Raw genomic sequence first — 20,770 nt, 5'->3', positions numbered from 1 at the left:
ACTCTCCCCAAGATGTCTACATGACTCAAACTTCAGCACCTTGGAGAGTGCCCTGAGCTTTGAAGCTTGTGAAATGTGCATTTTGTGGAGGCTTAGATATTCAAGGCCTGTTCATAAAATGATTGTGCATTTTTTCACACACTAAATGTGTGCAAATGAGACAAAAAGACATCGTCTAATTCACAAAGCATGCACAAAGGGTTAAATGCACCACAAACTGAGCTGCAGAAATAGTGTCACTGTGTGCCAGAGTTATTTGAATAAATGAACCATTATGCATTCATTTGGAGCAAAATATTCCTCTTTCTATGCAAATGAACCTCATTGCTAATAACACCTGATTCACTAACATCTGTTCTAACAGCCACGTGCTTTTAAGAGTGATATTTTTATTGTTAGATTAGAGTTGGTGACAATCACACTGGAGTATTTATACTATAAGTGTCAGCACTCTTAAACGCTTCAGGGATCGAGACAACAATTCTACCTCTGAATGATCTAGAAATAATATATCTGAACTGTTAATAACTGTTAATAACTGTAAATATAATTTAAATCTGTCATGAATCGACTCCACAATAAAATGGTAGAGACTTCTTCTCTCCTTTTAGCTCTTTACATGTGCAAATATAGCTTAGCGTCGTCAGGAAGAGAGAGCCCAGCACAGCTCTGCGCATGCAGAGAGCGGAGAATCTGACAGCTCATCTCAGTCACAATCAGACGCACAACTGGAGAGAACTTCACAGAGCTAAAGATCTCTGGACTGCACTTCACAAATCTGCAAGCTCCAAGCTATGGAACTCTCTGCCTCTGGACGTTAAAACGGCGAGCTCTCTGGGTGTTTTTAAAAGTAAACTGAAGACTAACCTTTTTAATCAAGCTTTTAATTTGGAGTAAATTATTTTTAGCCCTGGACTGCATTATTATTTTTATCATTTTTGTTATTATTTTAATCATTGTTATTTTAATCATTGCTTTAACATATATTTCTCTTATTTAATTATTTATTTATCTATTTATTTCTTGTATTCTTCTGATCTTGTTAACGCTACCTTATTTTTAACTTTTCTTTCCACTATTACTTATTTTATTAATTTTACTGTATTGATTTTATTTAGTTTTTGAGTTATTTTATTTGTAATCATGCCTTTTATAATTTTACCATAGCTGTTGTTTTCTTATTTCTGTTATTCTGTGAAGCACTTTGGACTGCATGTTCATATGTATGAAAGGTGCTATATAAATAAAGTTGAGTTGAGTTGAGATGATACATAGCAATTTTTTTTCCGAAGTAGTCTACTTTTAGAGAAACACAAAGCAACTCTATGCTGAGCTGAGAGAGTCCAAGACCCTCGCTTCAGCTTCCACAACTCAGAATGGTCATGTGAAACTTAGTAAGGGTTTGGATAATATCAAAAACTAAATGTATTGGTCTTGGTGTATTTTTAATGCCTCTTAAGCACCTGAATGTGACACCACCTCGCATCGCCTCTTGACAAAAGAGCACATCTATTATTCTGATAAAAAGTTCCATCAGCCTTCAAAACATGCCTTCAAATCGTGTGCTACTAACAGAACAAGAAAACACTTTTATAGAACATGCAGTACCTTTAACCAGCTTACATTCCCTCATCACATTATGTCCTCGTGAGATGCTAAATGGTTTACTTGTGAATTACAGGCGTGTTCAAAGAATAAGAAAAGCATGGATGGCATTTAGAATTAGCTGAAGCTCCACAAAGGAAGTTAAAGGGTAACTAATAAAATAGACGTCCTAATTGTTCTGCAAAAGCAGAGAGAGAGAGACAAATTTACCATATGCTAATGTGACTTATAACCTTTTTCTGCTTTCAACAGGACCCAAAAGGCCATTAATACATTATAAAAAGAGAAAATCCCTTTTAGCCCTTTAGTTCAACTTCCTTTCATTCCATTCTTCCATTCCCCGAACTCATTCTGAAATTAATCTGCAGAAGATTTGCTATTAACAAAGACTATTCACAGAGCGCCATACAGTGGGTGAGGGCCTCTGGCTCCAAGATGAAGAAAGAGCCAGAGAAAAAGTGGGATCAGGCAGTTCATGGGGAGGAGGACAAAAGACAGGACGAAATGAGTGAGGGAGTGAAAGGCAGAGGGGAGAAAAACACAACTAAATAGCAGATGCTGCTCATCATTGTCTGGCTCTCTCTGACGAGTGACTCAGAGCTGTGCCCACGCATGCAGGACAGGAAGCACTTAGTCACCTGTCTCCCTTCTGCTCACACCTTTGTGCTGCTCTCAAGGCTAAACTCATGCGTCTGTCTGCCCCTCAGTGATTCCTTACAAAGCGAACGCTCTCAAATTCATACTGCAGAAGTTCTGCTCCACTCCTACATCTCCAGCTACTCCTTAACGCTGGAAAAAAATGGATTCACTTAAGCGAAATGTTTTTCTTGCTTTTCTTTTATCTCTCTAAATGGCAACAGCTTCAGACGCAGTTAGAGCTAAATGTCACTGAAATTTGATGGACAGTTTGTGTTTTAAAACAACGCTTTTCCAGATTTAACAGACCTGATCAAGCAGCCTAGGAAACTCACGGACCAATTGGAGGCATTTTCAGTCTTCTCATGTGATGCTAAATGTTGCATCTCTCGTGTTTGATTGACAAAAAAACACAAGGAGATTCTTCTGTAAGCGCAGGCTATCAACCAGACACAAAAGCTTTAGAAGCCTTCTACTTTTATAGTCTCTTCTATAGTTTCATAGTCTTCATTGTGACGCCAAAGGGTTTTGGACAAACATGTTTTTATTAAAGCGAACCTGTGTTATCCAGTGGTCTTAATGCTTTTAATTTAGGGTGTTAAACTTGTTGGGAGGAGGATGAGACCTCTGCTGGGAACTTGGCTCTACCTGAAAATTTCACATACGGAGGCACAATATCAATTTTGAGCCAATACTGATATCCATCAGACACCTGTTACCGATGTCTGTTAATTAAAGGATAGGGCTACTGATGCATTGTGTTACATTTTGATTGTTACAGTGTGTATTTTATGCACAGGCTAAGATTACTGTTCCAAATATGCCATGAGCCGGTGATATCCTGGGTCTTCTATCTAGGTAAAAGGTTGGTCACCGAGTGCTGGAAGTCTCATGATTTTGTCATTACATGCTCCAGGTTTGTCTCTTCTCCTGCACTTGCTGTTTTATAATGCTTACTGCGGCTACCACTGCTTCACGTTTCATCACAATGTCTTTCTTGCAATGGCATTGCCACGCGCCAGTTTCTCTCTCAAGCCAAAGCAGAGACAATATGAATGCTTTTATTGGTTTAATATTTCATTGCGTTTTATTTTCTTAGTAATTTATTTTATTTTGGTGGGTATAATTTCATACGTTGAGTTTTAAAATCTTATTTTCCTCCAGTGTTTCCTCATTGATATATCATGACAGCGTTTCCTCAGTTCGTTCAGGGAACTTTTTATTTTTCATTTATTTTATTTTTATTACAATTATAATTTTTTCATATATTGTGTTCTTAACATTAGGATTGTGGGGTGGGAATCTTTTTATTTTTATGTTTTAATATTTTGAATCAATTCTATTTTAAGTTGTTTTTATGTACAGCACTTTGTGTTACAGTGTCATTGTATGAAAAGTGCTTTTTAAATAAAGTCTGATTGATGGATTGATGGATTGACTGATTACTTCTTGTGTTAAAACTGTAGGCCTCTGATCTCTAATTCAGTGGGTGCACGCTGCAGGAATAAGCAGAGTACCTATAATCAAGGTGAGCTAAGTAAGCAGCAGCTGAGCTCAAAGCCCTTTCTGCTGTGTCCAAGAAGGTCAAAGTTAAACCAGTGTTTAACCTGCAGGTGTATCATCGGGATTTTATGGCTCTAATTAGCTTTCCTTTCTGTAAATGTAAAATTCTCCCTAAATAATGAACAAAAGATAACCCTAAAGGAGTAAAGCCTGCCATATTTGCTCAATGAGGCAGGATGGGTCTAAAGATAGTCAGTCAGACTGACCTGCAGGTGATGTAGATTTTGCAAACATAACTTGTGTAATAGGACTGTTTCTTACTGTCCTCCCTTACTGCTCAGACACACATCACACTTGTATTTCCTATCCATTTGAATGTTGCAGAATCTGCCATCATTACCCTCTCCTATCCTTTCTTTCCTGTCTCTCTCATTCATCATGCTTGATGTTTCCCGTCGTCCTTTTCAGGCCCTTATCCTTCCTCTCCTCCTTTTCTAAGTTCTCTTAATTGTGTCAAATGTTAGTCATTTTGTAATCTAATTTTGAAAAATATTTCCCCCCTTCTTCTCTTATTTCATCCTCCGTATAGTATCAAAGAAGTTGAATTAGCAACAGTCTCTCCTTCTCTTCCTCCTCTTCCTCCACCTCCACATGATCCTCCAGGAAATGTTTCATCACTTGTGAACATTTCTTTTTTTTTAACCCTCTGGTTCATTCCCGCCCCCTCAGCTCAATTCTACAGGAAATGCATATCATCTCCTCTTTCACTGCCATTCAGTCTCAGCTCCTCTTGGTTCTTTATGCTAACCCCTTCACAAAATGTTCAGTCACTTCTTTTTCATCCTCACATCCTTCTTGCTTCATCAGCTGTCAGCTCTTCCTCCTCGTTTTCTCATATATTTAGTCTTCTTCAGTTTGCCTCCAGGCAACATTGCATCAGTGGAATTTATCCTAAGAATGTATGAAATGTATGGAGGCAGTCTGCCAACGGACGAGCTGGACGAGTTCTCATTATTACAAAAGTCGTATATTAGTCCTTTTATTGACGATAATTAGAGATGACTGCTACGCTACACAACTGAGGGGCTACCAAAAGCTTTGACTGCTCTTACTTCAGCCCAAACTGAAGCCTCCGCAGGGCCTCCATCCACATGGAGAGTGAGTCCTGACATCACTTCCCCATATCTGGACTCCAAGGCAAAACAATCTGCTAAATGTCTGCCTACAGCAGGTAAAATAATGCAAACAGGAGTGAAAGAGACAAATGTCTGCTTAAATAAAGGGCAGTGGGACTCGACAGATATTCCTACAATTCCTACAGGTAGCAAAAAATCATGTTTCCTGACATGTCACTGATTTCAAAGGCAGGAAGTCCAAAAAGCAAAGCCTGAAGGTATACAAAAGTATTGAGAGATCAAAGTTAAAGTGACTAGAGACACCAGTTCAATATACTTTGGAGAAACTTTTAAAGTTATCTGGCCAACAGTATTCCCCATCATAAGGAAAACTAAGTTTCTAGAACAGCTAACAGGCTCAACATCCCCCCTTAGATCTGTACTCATGAGGCTCATCATCAGATTGTTTTTTATGAATGCTGACGAAAGCTCTAGCTCATGTGAGGAGAACATGGGAAAGATACTAGATATTCAAATGATTGGTAGTCAGTACAATACAACTTAAAGTGTGATTTCACCCAAAAAATCAAAAGGTGCAGATTTGGCCGGATGGTTAAGTTGCACGCCATATAGCTGGCAGCCCGGGTTCAATTAATGCCTGTAGCCCCCTTCACACATGTCATTCCCATAGACTGTATAATTAGTATCCGGGACATCACCAATCTGTTTCAGAAGCGCTGTTTTGAAACCTATCGTCGGCGGGTGACATATTTGAAATGCTGAATTTAACCTAACTTCTTCCGAGCTAACAGCTACAGTGTTCCCGCCTGTCAGCCAGGGCATCTTCTGAACTGCCGCGTTAGAAATAATTCACCCCCCATAGAGTGTGTGCCGATAGAGAAATGAGCTATTCTTTCCTAAACTGTTTTTTGAACCAGGCTGTAAACATGTTTATTATTGCTGCAAAGATATTCTTCTTTTAATAGGTGTGTAAGTGGTTTCCGGTGCTTCTGCATCCAGCCTCTAGTGGACGCTCAATGTACTGCAGTTTTTAGCACTTCAGCATGGGCTTCATATTTTAAGACCGGAGGTTGGCACTTGGTCATTCCCCCGCTCTCTGCCAGTTCCCTCCTCTATACACTGTCCTGCCCTCTCAAAATAAAAGTGTAAAAGCCCCAAAAATGTAACTTAAAGCTGGGGTTGGTAATCAGATTTAGATACACTTTTTGTCATACTGGTTAAAATGATCTTTATGTCCTGATGGCAATCAATACATGATGTGTTCCTAAAAAAGAGTGAAAAAAGACGTTATCTACAGCCGGAGTAAATCTGGGAAAACACCAACCAATCACCGTTTTTTGGGTCCCCAAATTTTAAACCATTCAAATCCTGTCCTGCCGTTCTGCCCGCCTCCTGCGCGTACATTTCCCCTGCGTGCACTCCTCCGAGTCCCTGTCTCCTGCCTCTGTTTCCCCTGACTCTATTTACTGCCCCTCTCGCTCGACTTCGGGCCTGTCCCCTCTGACCTGACGAGGTGCTTTGCTCAGGACTGTAGTCCAGATCAGAGTCTAAAAAGCTCTCATCAACAAGCAAAAGAGTTAATGACATTCAGTAAGTCCTACAAAAAATGTAGATGTACTGTAGCGTCCGTAGGGATGACGAGCTGATTCGTGAACACGTTGAGTTTTAATAACCGGTCACTGTCGGCCGTGATCACGCCAACCAACAAAGCAACAATCAATGTTTGAATGAATGAAAAACTTCTCCTGCTTGTCTCTCCTCTCTCCCGGTCGCACACTCTACACCTCTCCTGATGCCTTCACTGACCGTCAACACTGTAGGAATTAAGAGCATCTACACTGAACACGTTTAACAAACAGTAGAGCTGTTAGCATGACAGTTGTGAGTGCTAACAATAGCCATGTTTGTTTGTGTTTTTAACTTTCACTATGATAATGTTTTGGTCAGGACCAGTTTTGAATCAGTCACGATCATATGGTCGCAAGTCAGCGGCGCTCATGCATGTGAGGGGGGGGGGGGGCGTCATTTCGGAGGAGCTCCGAGGGGAGGGGTTAGACGGAGTCCTGAGGAAATGCTACATTCAAATTCATGCTAGTTTTCCGAGATTACCAACCCCAGCTTTAAAGGAAAAAACCCACATGGCAAACATGAATCCCCGTCCCAGTAGTTATTTTCATATTTACAGTTAAAGTTGAGATATTTCTGTCCCTGTAATATCTCATCTTCAGCATAAATATCACAGAGGCGTGAGGGTGGGACCAAGTGGTCTCACAGCTGTGTCAGCATCATGGGTTGTAACAGAGGTGTTACTACCTCTGATGCCACGGAGCAGGCAGGGTGGAACAGTGCTATTTATGTGTGTGTGCTTGTCAGAGTGTGTGTATGCAGGGCTACTGCTGTGTGTTTACCTCTCCACAACACGATAATGCAATGCGAACTCACAGTCTGGGACACCAATGTTACACCATTGAACAACGATAAGAAAGTAGGAAGGCGTGATGATGGTGGAGCTGCGTTACAGCGCTGTTGCAGACTCACAACATGAAACAAGCTAGTGTCTGGATTCCAGCTGTTTCTCCAAACTGAAAAGATCCACTCACTTTTTTTCCCTTTAGGTTTCAGTAGTCTGTAAGAAGAAATCTACGACTTCTTGTGAAATCTGCTCTTTCCCGTGTTTTGGTGTCTTTTTTTGTGGTTTTGCTGCTTTCAAACTGAACACTGACACATTCAGTACGAGCTTCCTGCCCTATGATGTCACATGCATGTCCTGAAGTTTTCATATTGAGTAATCTGGTCATGAACATGCTTCTCTGCCTTAGTTTGATTGAGTTTTCAAACCATCCAGTTCTCAACAGATGAATCTGTCCATTCACATGCTCGACTGCACAGGGACTTTGCAAGAGAATAAAGAGCTGCAGATGATGAGTGATTACGTCTTTGATTTCATAACAAGGAGGAAAAATCTCATTCGACTTCAGAATGTGTGCAATCTGGCGCACTTCATGTGTATGTGTGGCTATGAATTCATTGCACATGCAACTGTAATTACACAGAGCCCTCAGCATCAGGAGGTCCGGTCCCGCTCGACCGGTCATTCTGCTCACGACGTGCCTCCAGCGGCTTTCTATTAGCGGTGGGAGTGTGTTGGAGTGGAGATAAGACGAAAACTACAGCATGTCTCGACACGGGGGGAGGCAGGTGGAGGACGGGGCGGAGGAATCACGTGAAACAGGCGCCGGCTTGCGTGTAAAACAAGCTCTCCCCTTCCCACGATTAAGCCTCTGGGAATGCAGCACTCCTATCTCCAGCTTCAGGAAACTCTCAGGGTGCAATTTACCGCTTGCACTGCACTGATAATACTGTCTCCAGGGCAGGAGGGAGAGAGTGATGGGCTGGGATAGAAAAGAGAGAGAGAGAGAGAGACACAGGGAGATAGAGGGTGGGGGGTAGGAGACAGGAAAGAAGGAGAGGGAAAATGTGAAGTGAGGAGGAGATACAGAGAACAGGGATGTAATAGGTGAAAGGAGGAGGAGGCGAAAAGAAGAGACAGGGGGAGGCAGAGGGAGTATAACCACGGAAATTACAAATACAATCCCAAGACCCAATTTGTGTCGGTGCAAATGCTCCCACACGTGATTACTTCAGAGAAGACCTGAGCGGACTGAGTCATGACTTCACTGTCTACAAACTTATCTCAAGAGAGACTCTCAATTATTAATCCGCTTTCACAGCTTTATCACTGAAACTTCTGTCAAAAGGAGTGCGATAGCTGTGACAGCTGAACAGACCGCAGGCGACAACAGCCCCACCAGCAGGTTACAGTGGGTGTTACACGGAGAAGAGGAGTTTTAATATTAAATACAGCAGAAACTTTTTAAATATAAAACAAGTCAAGTTTTCCTGATACCAGAATTTTGAATTCTGATACAATACGAGGAAAATCAAGCAATATAGATACCCCTTTCAAAACTACGGCAAAATAAACTCCTGCACACCCAAACTGGTTGTGTTGTTGTGTTTTTGATTTCCAACCTGCACTAAGTGCTGGTACAGAAAACATACTGGAGACAGATCAACATTTGACATATTGTTAATATGACTAAAAGGCAAAATAAGACTTTTCCCAAGGATATCTATGTTGCTGCAGAAACACTATTTCATTTTAGATTTCATTTTCTGTAAAAAAAATTTTTATTTTATTTTATTTTACCAGGAATAATCCCATTGAGATACACAGACTCTTTTACAAGGGAGTCCTGGCCAAGACAGCAGCATAAAAAGTTTCACATTGAGAGCAAGACAAAACAACAAACAATAACATGTAAATATTACATCAATTTATAAATTAGCAGTATGAAGCTCTAAAACATTTGCACAAGCTGATCAGATGATCCTTTATCATAGTTTTAAAATCCTCCATTTAAATTAAACAATCCAGTTTTAGGTAGCCTTGAAGCTCAGACTAAGATGAGGGAGCAAAAACATTAAAAGCACTTTTACCAAAAACAGAGTCCCAGGTGTGACAAAAATAATTTGTCCATGGGACCAAAGATTAGAGCCACTGACAATTTAAGGAGTCAATAAGGAGCTTAAATAAGACAGTAGCTCCTGGAGTACAGCCTTATAAAGAAAGATATACACTTGAGGTCAAAATTATTAGCCCCCCAGGAATTCTGGAACATTTCCCTTAAATTCTGCCCAATGTTTGCATCATTGATAAAACTTGATATAAGCAAACATTCACCAGTGTTCTTTAGTAGCTTTGGTACATTTTGGAATGTAAAATACATTTTTAGCATAACTTTATATCAAATATAGTGAAAAATGGGGTGGTCAAAATCATTAGCCCCCATGTGAATTTTTACTTTTAAAACACACCTGAGCAGTCAGCTGGTTTCCTAACAACACCTGAGCATTCAAACAGCATTGAGATTTACTTAAGGGACTCCAAACAGGGCACTTGAATACGTTATTGAGAGAGAGACTACTCATACTAACCATGCCAAAGATAATGGAAATCAGTCTTGAGCTCAGAAAGAAAATAATGGAGGCTCATCATAAGGGGGAAGGCTATACTGTCATGTCCAGGTGTTTTACAGTGTCTAGAACAGCTGTACGTGGAATCATTGCAAAGTACAAGGAGACAAACTCTGTTAGAAACAAACCTAGGCGTGGTAGAAAACGCAAGATTTCAAGAACTTTGGAGAGGAAAGTAGTCGAAGATGTCAACAAGAAGCCCCGGACATCTGCCAAGATGATTGTTGCTGACCTGACCTCCATTGGAGTTGATGTTTGAAGGAACACAGTTGTGAGGGATCTTCATTGTGATGGGCTTCAAGACCATCGTCCCAGAAGAACCCCTTTACTCAAAGAGCAGCACATCAGAGCCAGACTGAGCTTTGCCCGAGAACATTTGAAAGGTAAAGATGAGTTTTGGAAGTCCATCCTTTGGTCTGATGGAACTTTTTGGGCACATGGATGTTGTTCATGTTTGGCCAAGAAAGGGAGAGTCCTTCAACCCTCAGAACACGGTCCTCAGAATTAAACATGGTGGAGGGAGCATCTTACTGTGGGGCTGTTTTGCAGCCTCAGGCACAGGGAGCCTTGTTCGGGTGCATGGCATCATGAAAAAAGAGAGTTATGTTGACATTTTGAAGGACAACGTGAAGAACTCTGCTCTTAGTCTAGGCTTTGGTCGGCACTGGGTCTTCCAACAAGACAATGATCCAAAGCTTACGTCAAAATTGGTCAAACAGTTCTTAAAGGACACCTAAACCAAGATCCTGGAGTGGCCCGTGCAGAGACCAGATCTAAATACTGTTGAGAATCTGTGGCAGGTACTCAAAGTGAATGTCCACGCTCAGAAACCATGTATTTTGGACCAGCTGGGACAATTTGCATTGGAAAAATGGGCCAAAATCCCTCCAGAGACATGTGCCAACCTTGTAAAGAACTATTTGAAGAGGTTGTTGTCAGGTATGGCTCAGAACGGGCGCACTATTGACTACTTAGAGCCAGGGGGCTAATAATTTTGGACGTGCCATTTTTACCTTTTCTTGTTTTAAATCATTGCAACAATAAAATATCCAAGTCAACTTTGTTATTTTGGAAACACACAAACTATAAACACTTGTTTTTAATGGTCATTTTCATGGAGAAATAAAGGGTTTTATCTGATTTCACAAGGGGGGCTAATAATTTTGACCTCAACTGTACCAATGCTCCATTCTTCTGTTGTGTAGGGAAGACAAGCCAACCTTTTCATACAACATACAGTGATGTGTGCGGAATCCTAAACCAGAAGCAAACCGCAATAGTACACCGAGTCCAACATTTTCAGAGAGGTAGCATGCATATAAAGAACATCACTAGTCAATTACAGATACAAAGGTTGGTAAAATGAGCTGTTTGCAAGCTTCAAAAGAAAAACAGCGTCTGTTGCTGTAAAATAAACCCATCTTCACCCTCAGTTTTTGAAAATGTACGTAAGCGTATCATATAAACATGAGAAAAAAAATCTGCTGTTTTTCTAAATTCGCAAGTTACTTATCTCGGAATCACGAGACAAGTTTTTCTGAATCAAAACAAAAATCTGCTCTGTTTTTCTGAATTTACGAGTTACCGGGAGGCCTACCTGAAAATCAACAGAAGCTGAAGTGGCAGATTTCTTGATTCAGCTTCAAAATGTCACTTGGCTAGTAGGAGCTGCTCTCTAGTAATGTCCACCGTCATTCATAAAGAGAATCTGTCAACTCACAGGTCCACAGTTCATTCTTTGTATATTCCATGAGTTGAAACTTCCAACAGTCCTTTTAGTTGTCCAAATTATTCCACAAAAAATGTCTCAAAACAGGCTTAAATTAGGTCACGGTCAGGAAACATTCATCATGGCGCTCCAACTAACCCAAACATAGAAAACTCACACATACCTGTACCTCCTGCCCTATATGACTACAGGCCCCACCCATAATCAAAATTCAGCGGGTAACAATTCTGAACTTAATTTGAAATGGCTTCTACAGAAGCTCTCTAAGCTGAGTGCAGTTGAACTGCTGCTTTTTTATGTTATACAGAAAAACTTTTTTCGTCATTCAGAAATAATGAACTTGTTAATTCAGAAAAAAGAGCAGAATTATTTTTTTTCCCACTTGGGAATGCTTCTGTAAAAATGTGACGGTTAATACAGATAAACTTTTAAGATTCTGAAATGTATTATTTTAAAGTCAGCTTCATTTTGAACATATGTTTGTCAATGATACTCTACATTATAACCATATCACACAAAACTTCTCAAGAAAAAAAAATTCTGGGGGGCCAATCAAATCCCCATTCATGGGTCTTGGGGACTCACTACATTGAAAGCCTTGTCGCATCACTTCATTGAAAAGTATCAAACTATCGGTATCACAGAAGCTTCCTCCTCCTTCTCCTGCATAATCTACCCAGCTGCCCTCATCCATCCTACCATTATCTTTTACCATTCAGGGTCATGGGGAAGGCTAGAGCCAATCCCAGCTGTCATTGGCTGACAGGCGGGGTACACCGCCTGTCCATCATGTAGGGACAACCATTCAAACACACACTCGCACCAACGGGCAATTTAGAGTCAGAAATCAACCTGAAGAGCATGTTCTTGGACCGTGGAAGGAAACCAGATCACCAGAAAAGAACAGGGGGAACATGCAAACTCCACACTGAAAGGGCCCTGACCTGCCAGGGATCAAACCAGGAACCTTCTTGCTGTGTGGCAACTAGGGATGTTAACAATGAATCGAGTATTGTTTAATTGATTATTAAGAATGCACAGGAACACCTTTTTTGTCACGTGGAACAAACATCATGTGGTGTCATATTTCATTCAGCTATCAGGGAGGTGTTTCCGTTTCTCTGCTGCCGGACTGATTATGACCCAGTTGCGCTCCGGACTGACACCTGACCACGTTCACATGCTTATTTTTCTCAATAAGAACGAGTAGACAGAAAACTGGACACTGTGAGTCTGAAATATGTTTCTGTTCAGTTCTCTTGTTGAAGTAAATCCATGTTGTAGCCTGAGCCTTCACTTTGAATGCATCTGCAGAGGTTATTTTTATGAGTCTGCTCCACGCGTTGATATTCAGCGTTTACATTTTGTACTCCTCAATATGACCTGTAGATATTCAATATTGTCAGTTGTATACATTGTGTCTAAGGAAAATTTGATTCAGGGGAAAAAAGCATTTGCTGTTTTTTTTTTTTAATGATTAATCGATAATTGATCGTTAACATTCAAAGATCGATCACAGAGAATACTTCAAATTGAATTTCCTTATGCTAACCACTGCACCTCCATCCCAGCTGCCCCCTTCACCTAAAATGAACCCAGTATCTGGAGCAGTGACTGACACACTTTGAGAGACTGTTATAATAAGAAAGTCAGGAACATTTCAGGACGCAGAGCTGACAAAAAGTAGTGTGAAAGGAGTGATGTGTGTTATATGTTTGCAAAAGGAATCACCATCTTCCTGTGCTTCTTAGAATAACGGACACCAAAACCCTTCAGAAGTGGAGCAATGCTCATTCTATCACTTCACTCACTGTATTCTGAACGTGCATCAGCAGCATGTTTTGCACTTACTGCTACATCCTGAAGCACTGATGGACTCCATGCAAACACGTCCAAAACAATATCAGTGCTGTTGTTTTCACCGTTGAGCATCATATATTTTATTTAAATCAACACACATTGTCAAAGGTTAATGGTTTGAACGATTTCTATGTAACTTTCGTTTGTGTTACCCTCGAATGTGACCCATGAGAATTTGTTTGTTTACCAACAAAGAAGTCCAATTACAGCGATGGTCTGTATTTCAGACACCTGGAGGCAGACGGTGTGTGCTACAGAGGCATGAGAGGGACAGCAGACAGAAACAACAGATCTCTCCACTCAGGAAGGAATTAATCATGTGTTTAACCCTGTATGCGAGAGCTTCTTCAAGTGTGTGGTTGTGTGTGTGTGTGTGTGTGTGTGTGTGTGTGTGTGTGTGTGTGTGTGTGTGTGTGTGTGTGTGTGTGTGTGTGTGTGTGTGTGTGTGTGTGTGTGTGTGTGTGTGTACCAGTTGTTTGGCCTTCTCTGCTTCCTGACGTTTGTTGTGTCGTTCCCGGCTCATGGCTTTAATCATTTCCTCTTTCGCTGCCTCGCTCTCTTTTTGTGACGCCCTCGCCAAGTCCTCCTTCAGCTTCGTTTGCTGGCGTTCAAACCTGAAATACATAAACACACACACACACAAACACACACGCCATCATCAGTCTCTGCTTTCCAAAGACCTATGTATACACTGAAAATGCTTTGAACATATTTCCACAAGGGGGCAGCAAATACCAGAATGTAAGAGACAAGCATGAGAAGAGGATAAATCCCCCAAAAAAAGAGAACAAGTAAAAAACTAACAATAAAGATAAATATACTCTCTACAGTCTTTAACCCATTAAGACCTAAAACGCCTGCTAAAAATGCCTTTAAAAACCTAAGCATAAATTGTACCCAACCTCTGAAAACCTGAAGATTTTCTGGAAAAAAATCTAAGTTGTCAAATTTCCCTAAAACCTTTATATCTCAGCCTCTGGAGCAGATAGAAATATGAAATGAAAACCATTTGATAGATAGAAATTGGGCTTTAATTGGAACATCATTACTTTGCTCTTATGTTCATTAAAAGTTTTCAAAAAATCATCAAACAACAAAAATATTAAAAATATAAATTAAGATGATTACAAAAATATTTTTTCCTGCAAGTGCATTTCATTGGTCACATGTCTTTGAAAAAAAATTCCCAAAACATGCACGTCATTCCACCCACGGTATTTCAGCGAATCACAGCGCATTTTATTAGTCACGTGTCTTAAAAAAAAATACCAAAACATGCACTTCATCCCAGTCATGTGTATTTCAGCGAATCACAGTGCATTTCATTAGTCACATCTCTTGAAAATGATGACACCGTCTGAAATGACCTACATGTTGCATCCGGTCTTAAAGGTAAATACGCATATACGTTGCATCCGGTCTAAATGGTTAAAAATAGGTTAAAGGTTTTTTAGACCACAGGAACTTTACCCCGGAACTACGTTCTTTTTGACTGTAGGAACCAGGGTCTAAATTTAGTTCAGGGGTAGTCAATCTACCCCCTAAAAAGCCCCTGCTTGGGGGGTATTACTTTTCAAAGGTCCCAGGACTTTCGGGGGCTGGGGCCTGCAATGCTGAACGTGTCTGATTGGTAGATTAACAGTAGTGTTTATTCCGCCAGCCCTCCACAATAACATCACACACATCTGTTATTCACTTGATTTCTCTTTCTTTCATTTGTTCTATCTTTTTTTGTATGTGTGTGTGCTTTTCAAAAGAAGAAGCTGTGATTCTCTTGATTTAGCAGCTTGTAACAGTAGTCTTCTCTCAGCCCACCGTGAATGCGCCTCTACCGGTGTTACGGTTTTAAAAGTGACCCTGTAAACTGGAGACCTTCAGCTGAGCGTGTCAGTGTTTGTGGAGTTTACACAGCTGTTGAAACACAGAGGGAGTTCCTGGGAATGCAAACTAGTTTAGTTTTTTATTAAGATTTCAAAATATCCTCATCAAATATTTAATGATCGTCTAAAGACATTTATGAGGGATGCACCCGGCTGAAACTCTGCAGTCAGAAGGGTCTCTGTTCAAACCAAAGCACCGGTCGATCTCTGCCACGGCTTTTGAAGTAATTTGAAGTCGAGCGTATCACGCAACTTAAAATCAATTTTAAAGCCGCGTTTAAACAGCGCTGAAACAGCGTTGAAACAGCGTTGAAACCCGCGCTCAAGTGATTCACTGAATCAAGTGTTGATTCAGTGAATCCATCTGCGATGCGATGCAATGTAGCACAAATATCATCTCCAGCAGCAATAGAGACATTTTATAACTTAATTATTTTGTTTTTACTTTTCAATTTCAATTTTCAACTATTTGACCAGCGTTCTGTTTGTGTGTGAGAGTGTTTGTATGTGTTGAGGACAGCGATAGAAAACGGTTGATTCAGATAAAAACAGTGTGATGTAGACCTCACTGAGAGGAAGCTCGTCTCATTGCATACAGATAAAAGAATGCTGTTCTCCAGTATGAGCTCCTTCAGGAACATGTTCATCTCCACACATCAAAACCCAGAGCAACCGACTCTCCACTGACTCCGCCTGATATGACTATTTTTATACATTCATATTTAAAGCTACATTATGTAATTGTTTTACCTAAAAATAACAGCTCTGAGGTTTTTTGCTGGTACACTTGTACTTCGTAAGAGGAAGAATGGTTATTTCTATCTACTAAGGTGTATTCATGATTTATAATGCATGATTTATTTTGAATTTTATCAACCAACCAGTGCCTGTTTTGAAGGCAAAGATTTGCTTCAACCAACCTTTTCTGTTCTTCTTTAGCGTAGGACGTCGGTTTGTTGGTGCTGGACTGGGTCTTAGGTTGGGCCTGGTTCAGTGGGTTCTGCTGGGGCCGAGGGGTTGAGGCGCCTGAAAGAGGAAATGCATTTTACTGTCTTTCATGTAAACTGTGTGTTGTTGTAGCGTGTTGCATTCACATGAGAAAAAAAAACCTGCTCTGTTTTTCTGAATTAAAGGCACTATGAGGAGTTTTTCACCAGCTGAGAAACGGACTGAAACCATCACTGATGCCTCTGTATGACCTCCAAAAAGCAAACAAAACCATAAACAACAACATTGATAACTTCTCTTTTGTCATTTTTAATGCCTTAAACCACTCAGAGGGGGTAGGTGTCAGACCACATGATTGACATTTGGCTTTAAAAACACATTTTTTTTGGCTGTTTTCATGGCAAATAATCACATTGAGTGATACATCTGTCTGTTAAAAGACAGCAGGGTGAGGTTTTTGTTGAAAACACTACTTTTGCATGTACAGAACAAGAGATAAGAGGTATCACTTTGTCCACAATGGGGCGCCAAAATTGATATAAATCAAAAGTTCCTCACAGCAGCTTTAACGACATACCACTATAGTAAAATCACATTAGCAACTCAAGGCCACACAAGGAAGTAAACATGCCCCCGTTTTTCAGTTTAATCCAGTTTTATTTTTCCTTGGGTTTAAAAAATTGGGAGATACTCTTGTCTCTAAGTAACATAGATGGTTTTGTTATTAGCTTGTCAACATTGCACAAGTTGGCCCACTAAAACAGATTTTGCTAATCTTTTTCATGGACATTGTCAGAACTTTAAGCCAGGGGTTCCCAAAGTGTGGTTTGGGACCCCTTGAGGGGAGTTTCAGTGTAAAGAGATGACCTATCTTGTAGCTGATAATCTCAAAGTGCTCTGTAGGTCATGAAGAGGCATCAGTAAAAAGTGAACTTTCTCAAAACCAGTCAAAAACTCCTCACAATGCCTTTGAGCATCAGAAGATGTTGCTGGTCAATAAAACTTGTGAGAACACTGAAAGGTACATGATGATGATACCTGTGTCTTTTTGAATGTTGGAGTTAGTTGATGGTTTGCGTTCTGGAGCTATGTTTGCCACTCCTTTCATCCGCTGGAGGACGTCTTCTGAGAGCTAACAGGAGGGACAAAGAGAAGTGGAAACAGAAGACAGTATTTAGACATGAGGAGCAGAAACAACAGAGAGCTGAGGATTTTATATGAACCAATAAGGTTCCACACGCAATGAAGAAAGAGCATCATGCACATTATGAGACATCTATATTCAAATCAAATCAATGTTCCTTTTATTTTCTTTCTTTTTAAGACACATTCAACTACAAACTGTGCCTCAACCCAACTCCTCTAAGTGTGTGTGTGTGTGTGTGTGTGTGTGTGTGTATGTGTGTGTGTGTGTGTGTGTGTGTGTGTGTGTGTGTGTGTGTGTGTGTGTGTGTGTGTGTGTGTGTGTGTGTGTGTGTGTGTGTGTGTGTGTGTCCAGGGGAACTGTTAAACATAGCTTCACCAAAAAACCACGGTAGGAAGTCACATAAGGCCACTGACTCACTGTTTCTATGACTCACAGTATTTGAATGTGCAGGAAGAGCAGGGAAATACAAATATCTGTTCATCTCAACATTTAACATGCAGTCCCACAAACACTTCACAATCATCATGATGCATTAAAGTGCTGCTACAACGATTAACCTGTACTTGTTTGAATCGCACAGGTTTATCTCTTTGAGTCTAGCAGCCTTTATACCGTCATAGTTTACACTACACACACACACCCGGCATCACGGTTGGGTGTGGTCAGAAGTGAGCTCTGCCTGTAATCCCACTCTAACGGCTGGTGAGTTAAAGGTGCACTGACACATTTACTTCATCTCTACAGCACGGTGAGAACACAATGAAGACTTAAAAGATCAAATAAGATAAAAGATCAACACAAAAAGTCCTCCTTCGAAGCTTGAACTACATAATAGAAATGTGAAATTACTTTTGACTTTGAACTCAAAATTTTGCCTTTTTACCTCATGATTGTGACCTTTTTACTTCTTGAGTGTGAGTTACTGTGGGAATGTTTTTATTCTTAAGGCAAAGTTTTCATCTTATATTTTCATTTCCTTGCAGATACTGCTGTTCTTGAACTTTGTGCAATCAATGATAGAAAAAAAAGAGACTTATTTTCATTTAGAGTAAATTTGATCTCCAGATAAATAAACCTAAAATCATGAAACTAAACATGTGCAACCACATGCTATCAATGATAGCTGTAAATTCACATCCCATTATCTTACCAATGCTCTGAAGGTAATTTTTTTTCAAAGGGTTTGTACTTTGTACTGTACACATGCATAACGCAAAGTAACAATTTAATATCCTATCAAGTTTAACTCTCCTATTACCTTTGGGGTCAATTTGACACCATTCAATGTTTAACATCTCTAAATGAATGACCAACATCATTTTTTGGGGTTCATATTTCATGAATTCTCCTTATTTAATGGGGACAACTAGGAAAACCTTAAATTAAAATGTTGATAGGTTCCAATTTCCTGTAAAAAAAAATTATGCATCGGTGTTACTTGGGGTCAATTTGTCCCCAGGCTGTTTTAGCTGTATATAACATAAGAAATATCAACATTTTACACACATTTGTTTTGGTTGTTTGGATGATATGAGGTCACTATAACTAAGGACAATTCTGCATGTGACTGCAGGAGCTGGGATCGAACTGCAAACCTTTATATTGAGATATAATATTTCCAGCCACCATGTCTCTAAAGACATTCAATGACGTGTCCTGTGTCGTATGTTTTGATAACATAGACACAAGGCAGGGCCGACGAGAGCATGACAAACATGCAGCAGTTTGATGGTTTTTTTTACAAATAAAGTCCTTCTAGAAGCTATAAATTGTGTTTATGGTTAAAATACATTTTATTTAAAGGGTTATTTAGATAGTCAACAAAGAAACATAAAGTACCTGACATAAACATGAGTAACAATCAGTTTCTGGAGGTTTACATTGCTGGGGTCAAATTGACCCCAAGGATAAAAGATGTTAGTAAATTTGAGGGTAACAGGAGGGTTAAGATGTACTTTTTGTTTACACTGCTTATCACTGAAGTGCATCTCATTATCGGTTAACTGCTTAATCAGTTCTTTCTCTCAGACATAATCCTATTGTTTCAGCTCCCCCACCTGCGCACAGGTCTTCATGTTGGGACATGAATTCTGATCCTTTGTTAAAGCAGGATTAAGATCCCTTGATGATGCTGATAAAACAAATGCAGCTGCATCCTCTTAGTTATTACTTTACTACAAAGAGGAATCAAAAGTCACAGATCTGATAACTTGTGCAGCCTCAGTGCATACATACATGACATTATCACAGCTGTCACTGTATAATACATTTTTATCTGAATCAGTTTAACATTTTTTAAGTCATCCACTTACATTACCACTTCTGTAATATCTCATGACTTGCAGTTCGCGAAATTCCGACAGTGATAGTAACCCGTGAAGGCAGCAGTGTCAAAGAGGAGAGCAGATAGCAGAACTCCATTCAAAATATGTTCATTTTAAAGCCCTTGGTTTAACTACTGCTGTTGTAACATAAAAGTGTTGTAGCATGAAAGAGTCAAGGTCTTAAATATGACAACCGACCACCATAACACCTTTAAACCCTCTACCTGCTGACTTACATTGATGATGTGATGTCCTTTTGACTGCTAGCTGAGCGCGTTATCTCCTCAGTTAGCAAAGGTTGTTGACACATTAGAAACTATTATGGGCTTTTACGTATAAAATTAATTCCCCGAATTAAACACGACATCCTGACATATTCATTACGATGTGCATCATCTTCCATAGATGTCACTTTGCTAACATGTAAGATGCATCTACATGTGTCTACTATTCTGAATGAGGTTTGGCTTTATGAAAATAGGGGTTGTTTCAGGTCTCTTGACAACCTGCCCAGCCCCTGCATCCCTTCACATCCCTCTCATGCCAGGGCTCCTCTCACAGGTTGGACACGAAACTATCTTTATATGTTTTTAACAAGAACTTCATTATCTGTGTAGCTGCATGCTAACAGCTAGCATGGTTAGCGATGGGCGGTACATTAAAGTAATGTTAGCATGGCTTATCAAAGCTAAATGAGCTTTACCTTGACTCCACGGAGGATCCGGACCCTGTCCTCATCATCGACACCGAAAGATACTTTCCTGGTCGTACTCTCTCCTGATCCCATTCCTTCTGTTTTATCAGCGATAGCTTTTAAAACGGTGTAGTGAGGAATAATGCTTCTCTCATAAAACAATGTTACAATGCTGCCCAATGACAGATCAGTGACAGATGGGGTATGGGTTGCCAGAGTCTTCATGCACTATCCCCCTCTCGCCTTTATGACCCCGTAGCTCAACACATTG

At 40.1% G+C, this 20,770-nt stretch overlaps 1 protein-coding gene across 3 annotated transcripts in view; it reads right to left on the bottom strand.

Moving 5' to 3' along the window:
- chchd6a (coiled-coil-helix-coiled-coil-helix domain containing 6a) overlaps positions 1-20,703 on the bottom strand; it is a 114,218-nt gene extending 93,515 nt beyond the window's left edge. For 2 of the 3 annotated variants that reach the window (XM_034696846.1, XM_034696847.1), the window contains exons 1-4: positions 20,509-20,703; positions 17,373-17,466; positions 16,307-16,412; positions 13,976-14,120 (exon numbers count right to left, since the gene is read on the bottom strand). In XM_034696846.1, coding sequence (XP_034552737.1) covers positions 13,976-14,120; positions 16,307-16,412; positions 17,373-17,466; positions 20,509-20,592 — 429 coding nt within the window. In that variant the 5' untranslated portion in view covers positions 20,593-20,703. The remainder of the gene's footprint in view (positions 1-13,975; positions 14,121-16,306; positions 16,413-17,372; positions 17,467-20,508) is intronic. The other variant, XM_034696848.1, reaches the window with a different exon arrangement.
- Positions 20,704-20,770: the final 67 nt, after the last annotated feature.

Source organism: Notolabrus celidotus, chromosome 11 (genome assembly GCF_009762535.1).
Source record: "Notolabrus celidotus isolate fNotCel1 chromosome 11, fNotCel1.pri, whole genome shotgun sequence".
NCBI lineage: Eukaryota > Metazoa > Chordata > Actinopteri > Labriformes > Labridae > Notolabrus > Notolabrus celidotus.
The sequence above is the reverse complement of the archived record's forward strand: the minus strand, read 5'-3'. Positions and strand labels throughout refer to the sequence as shown.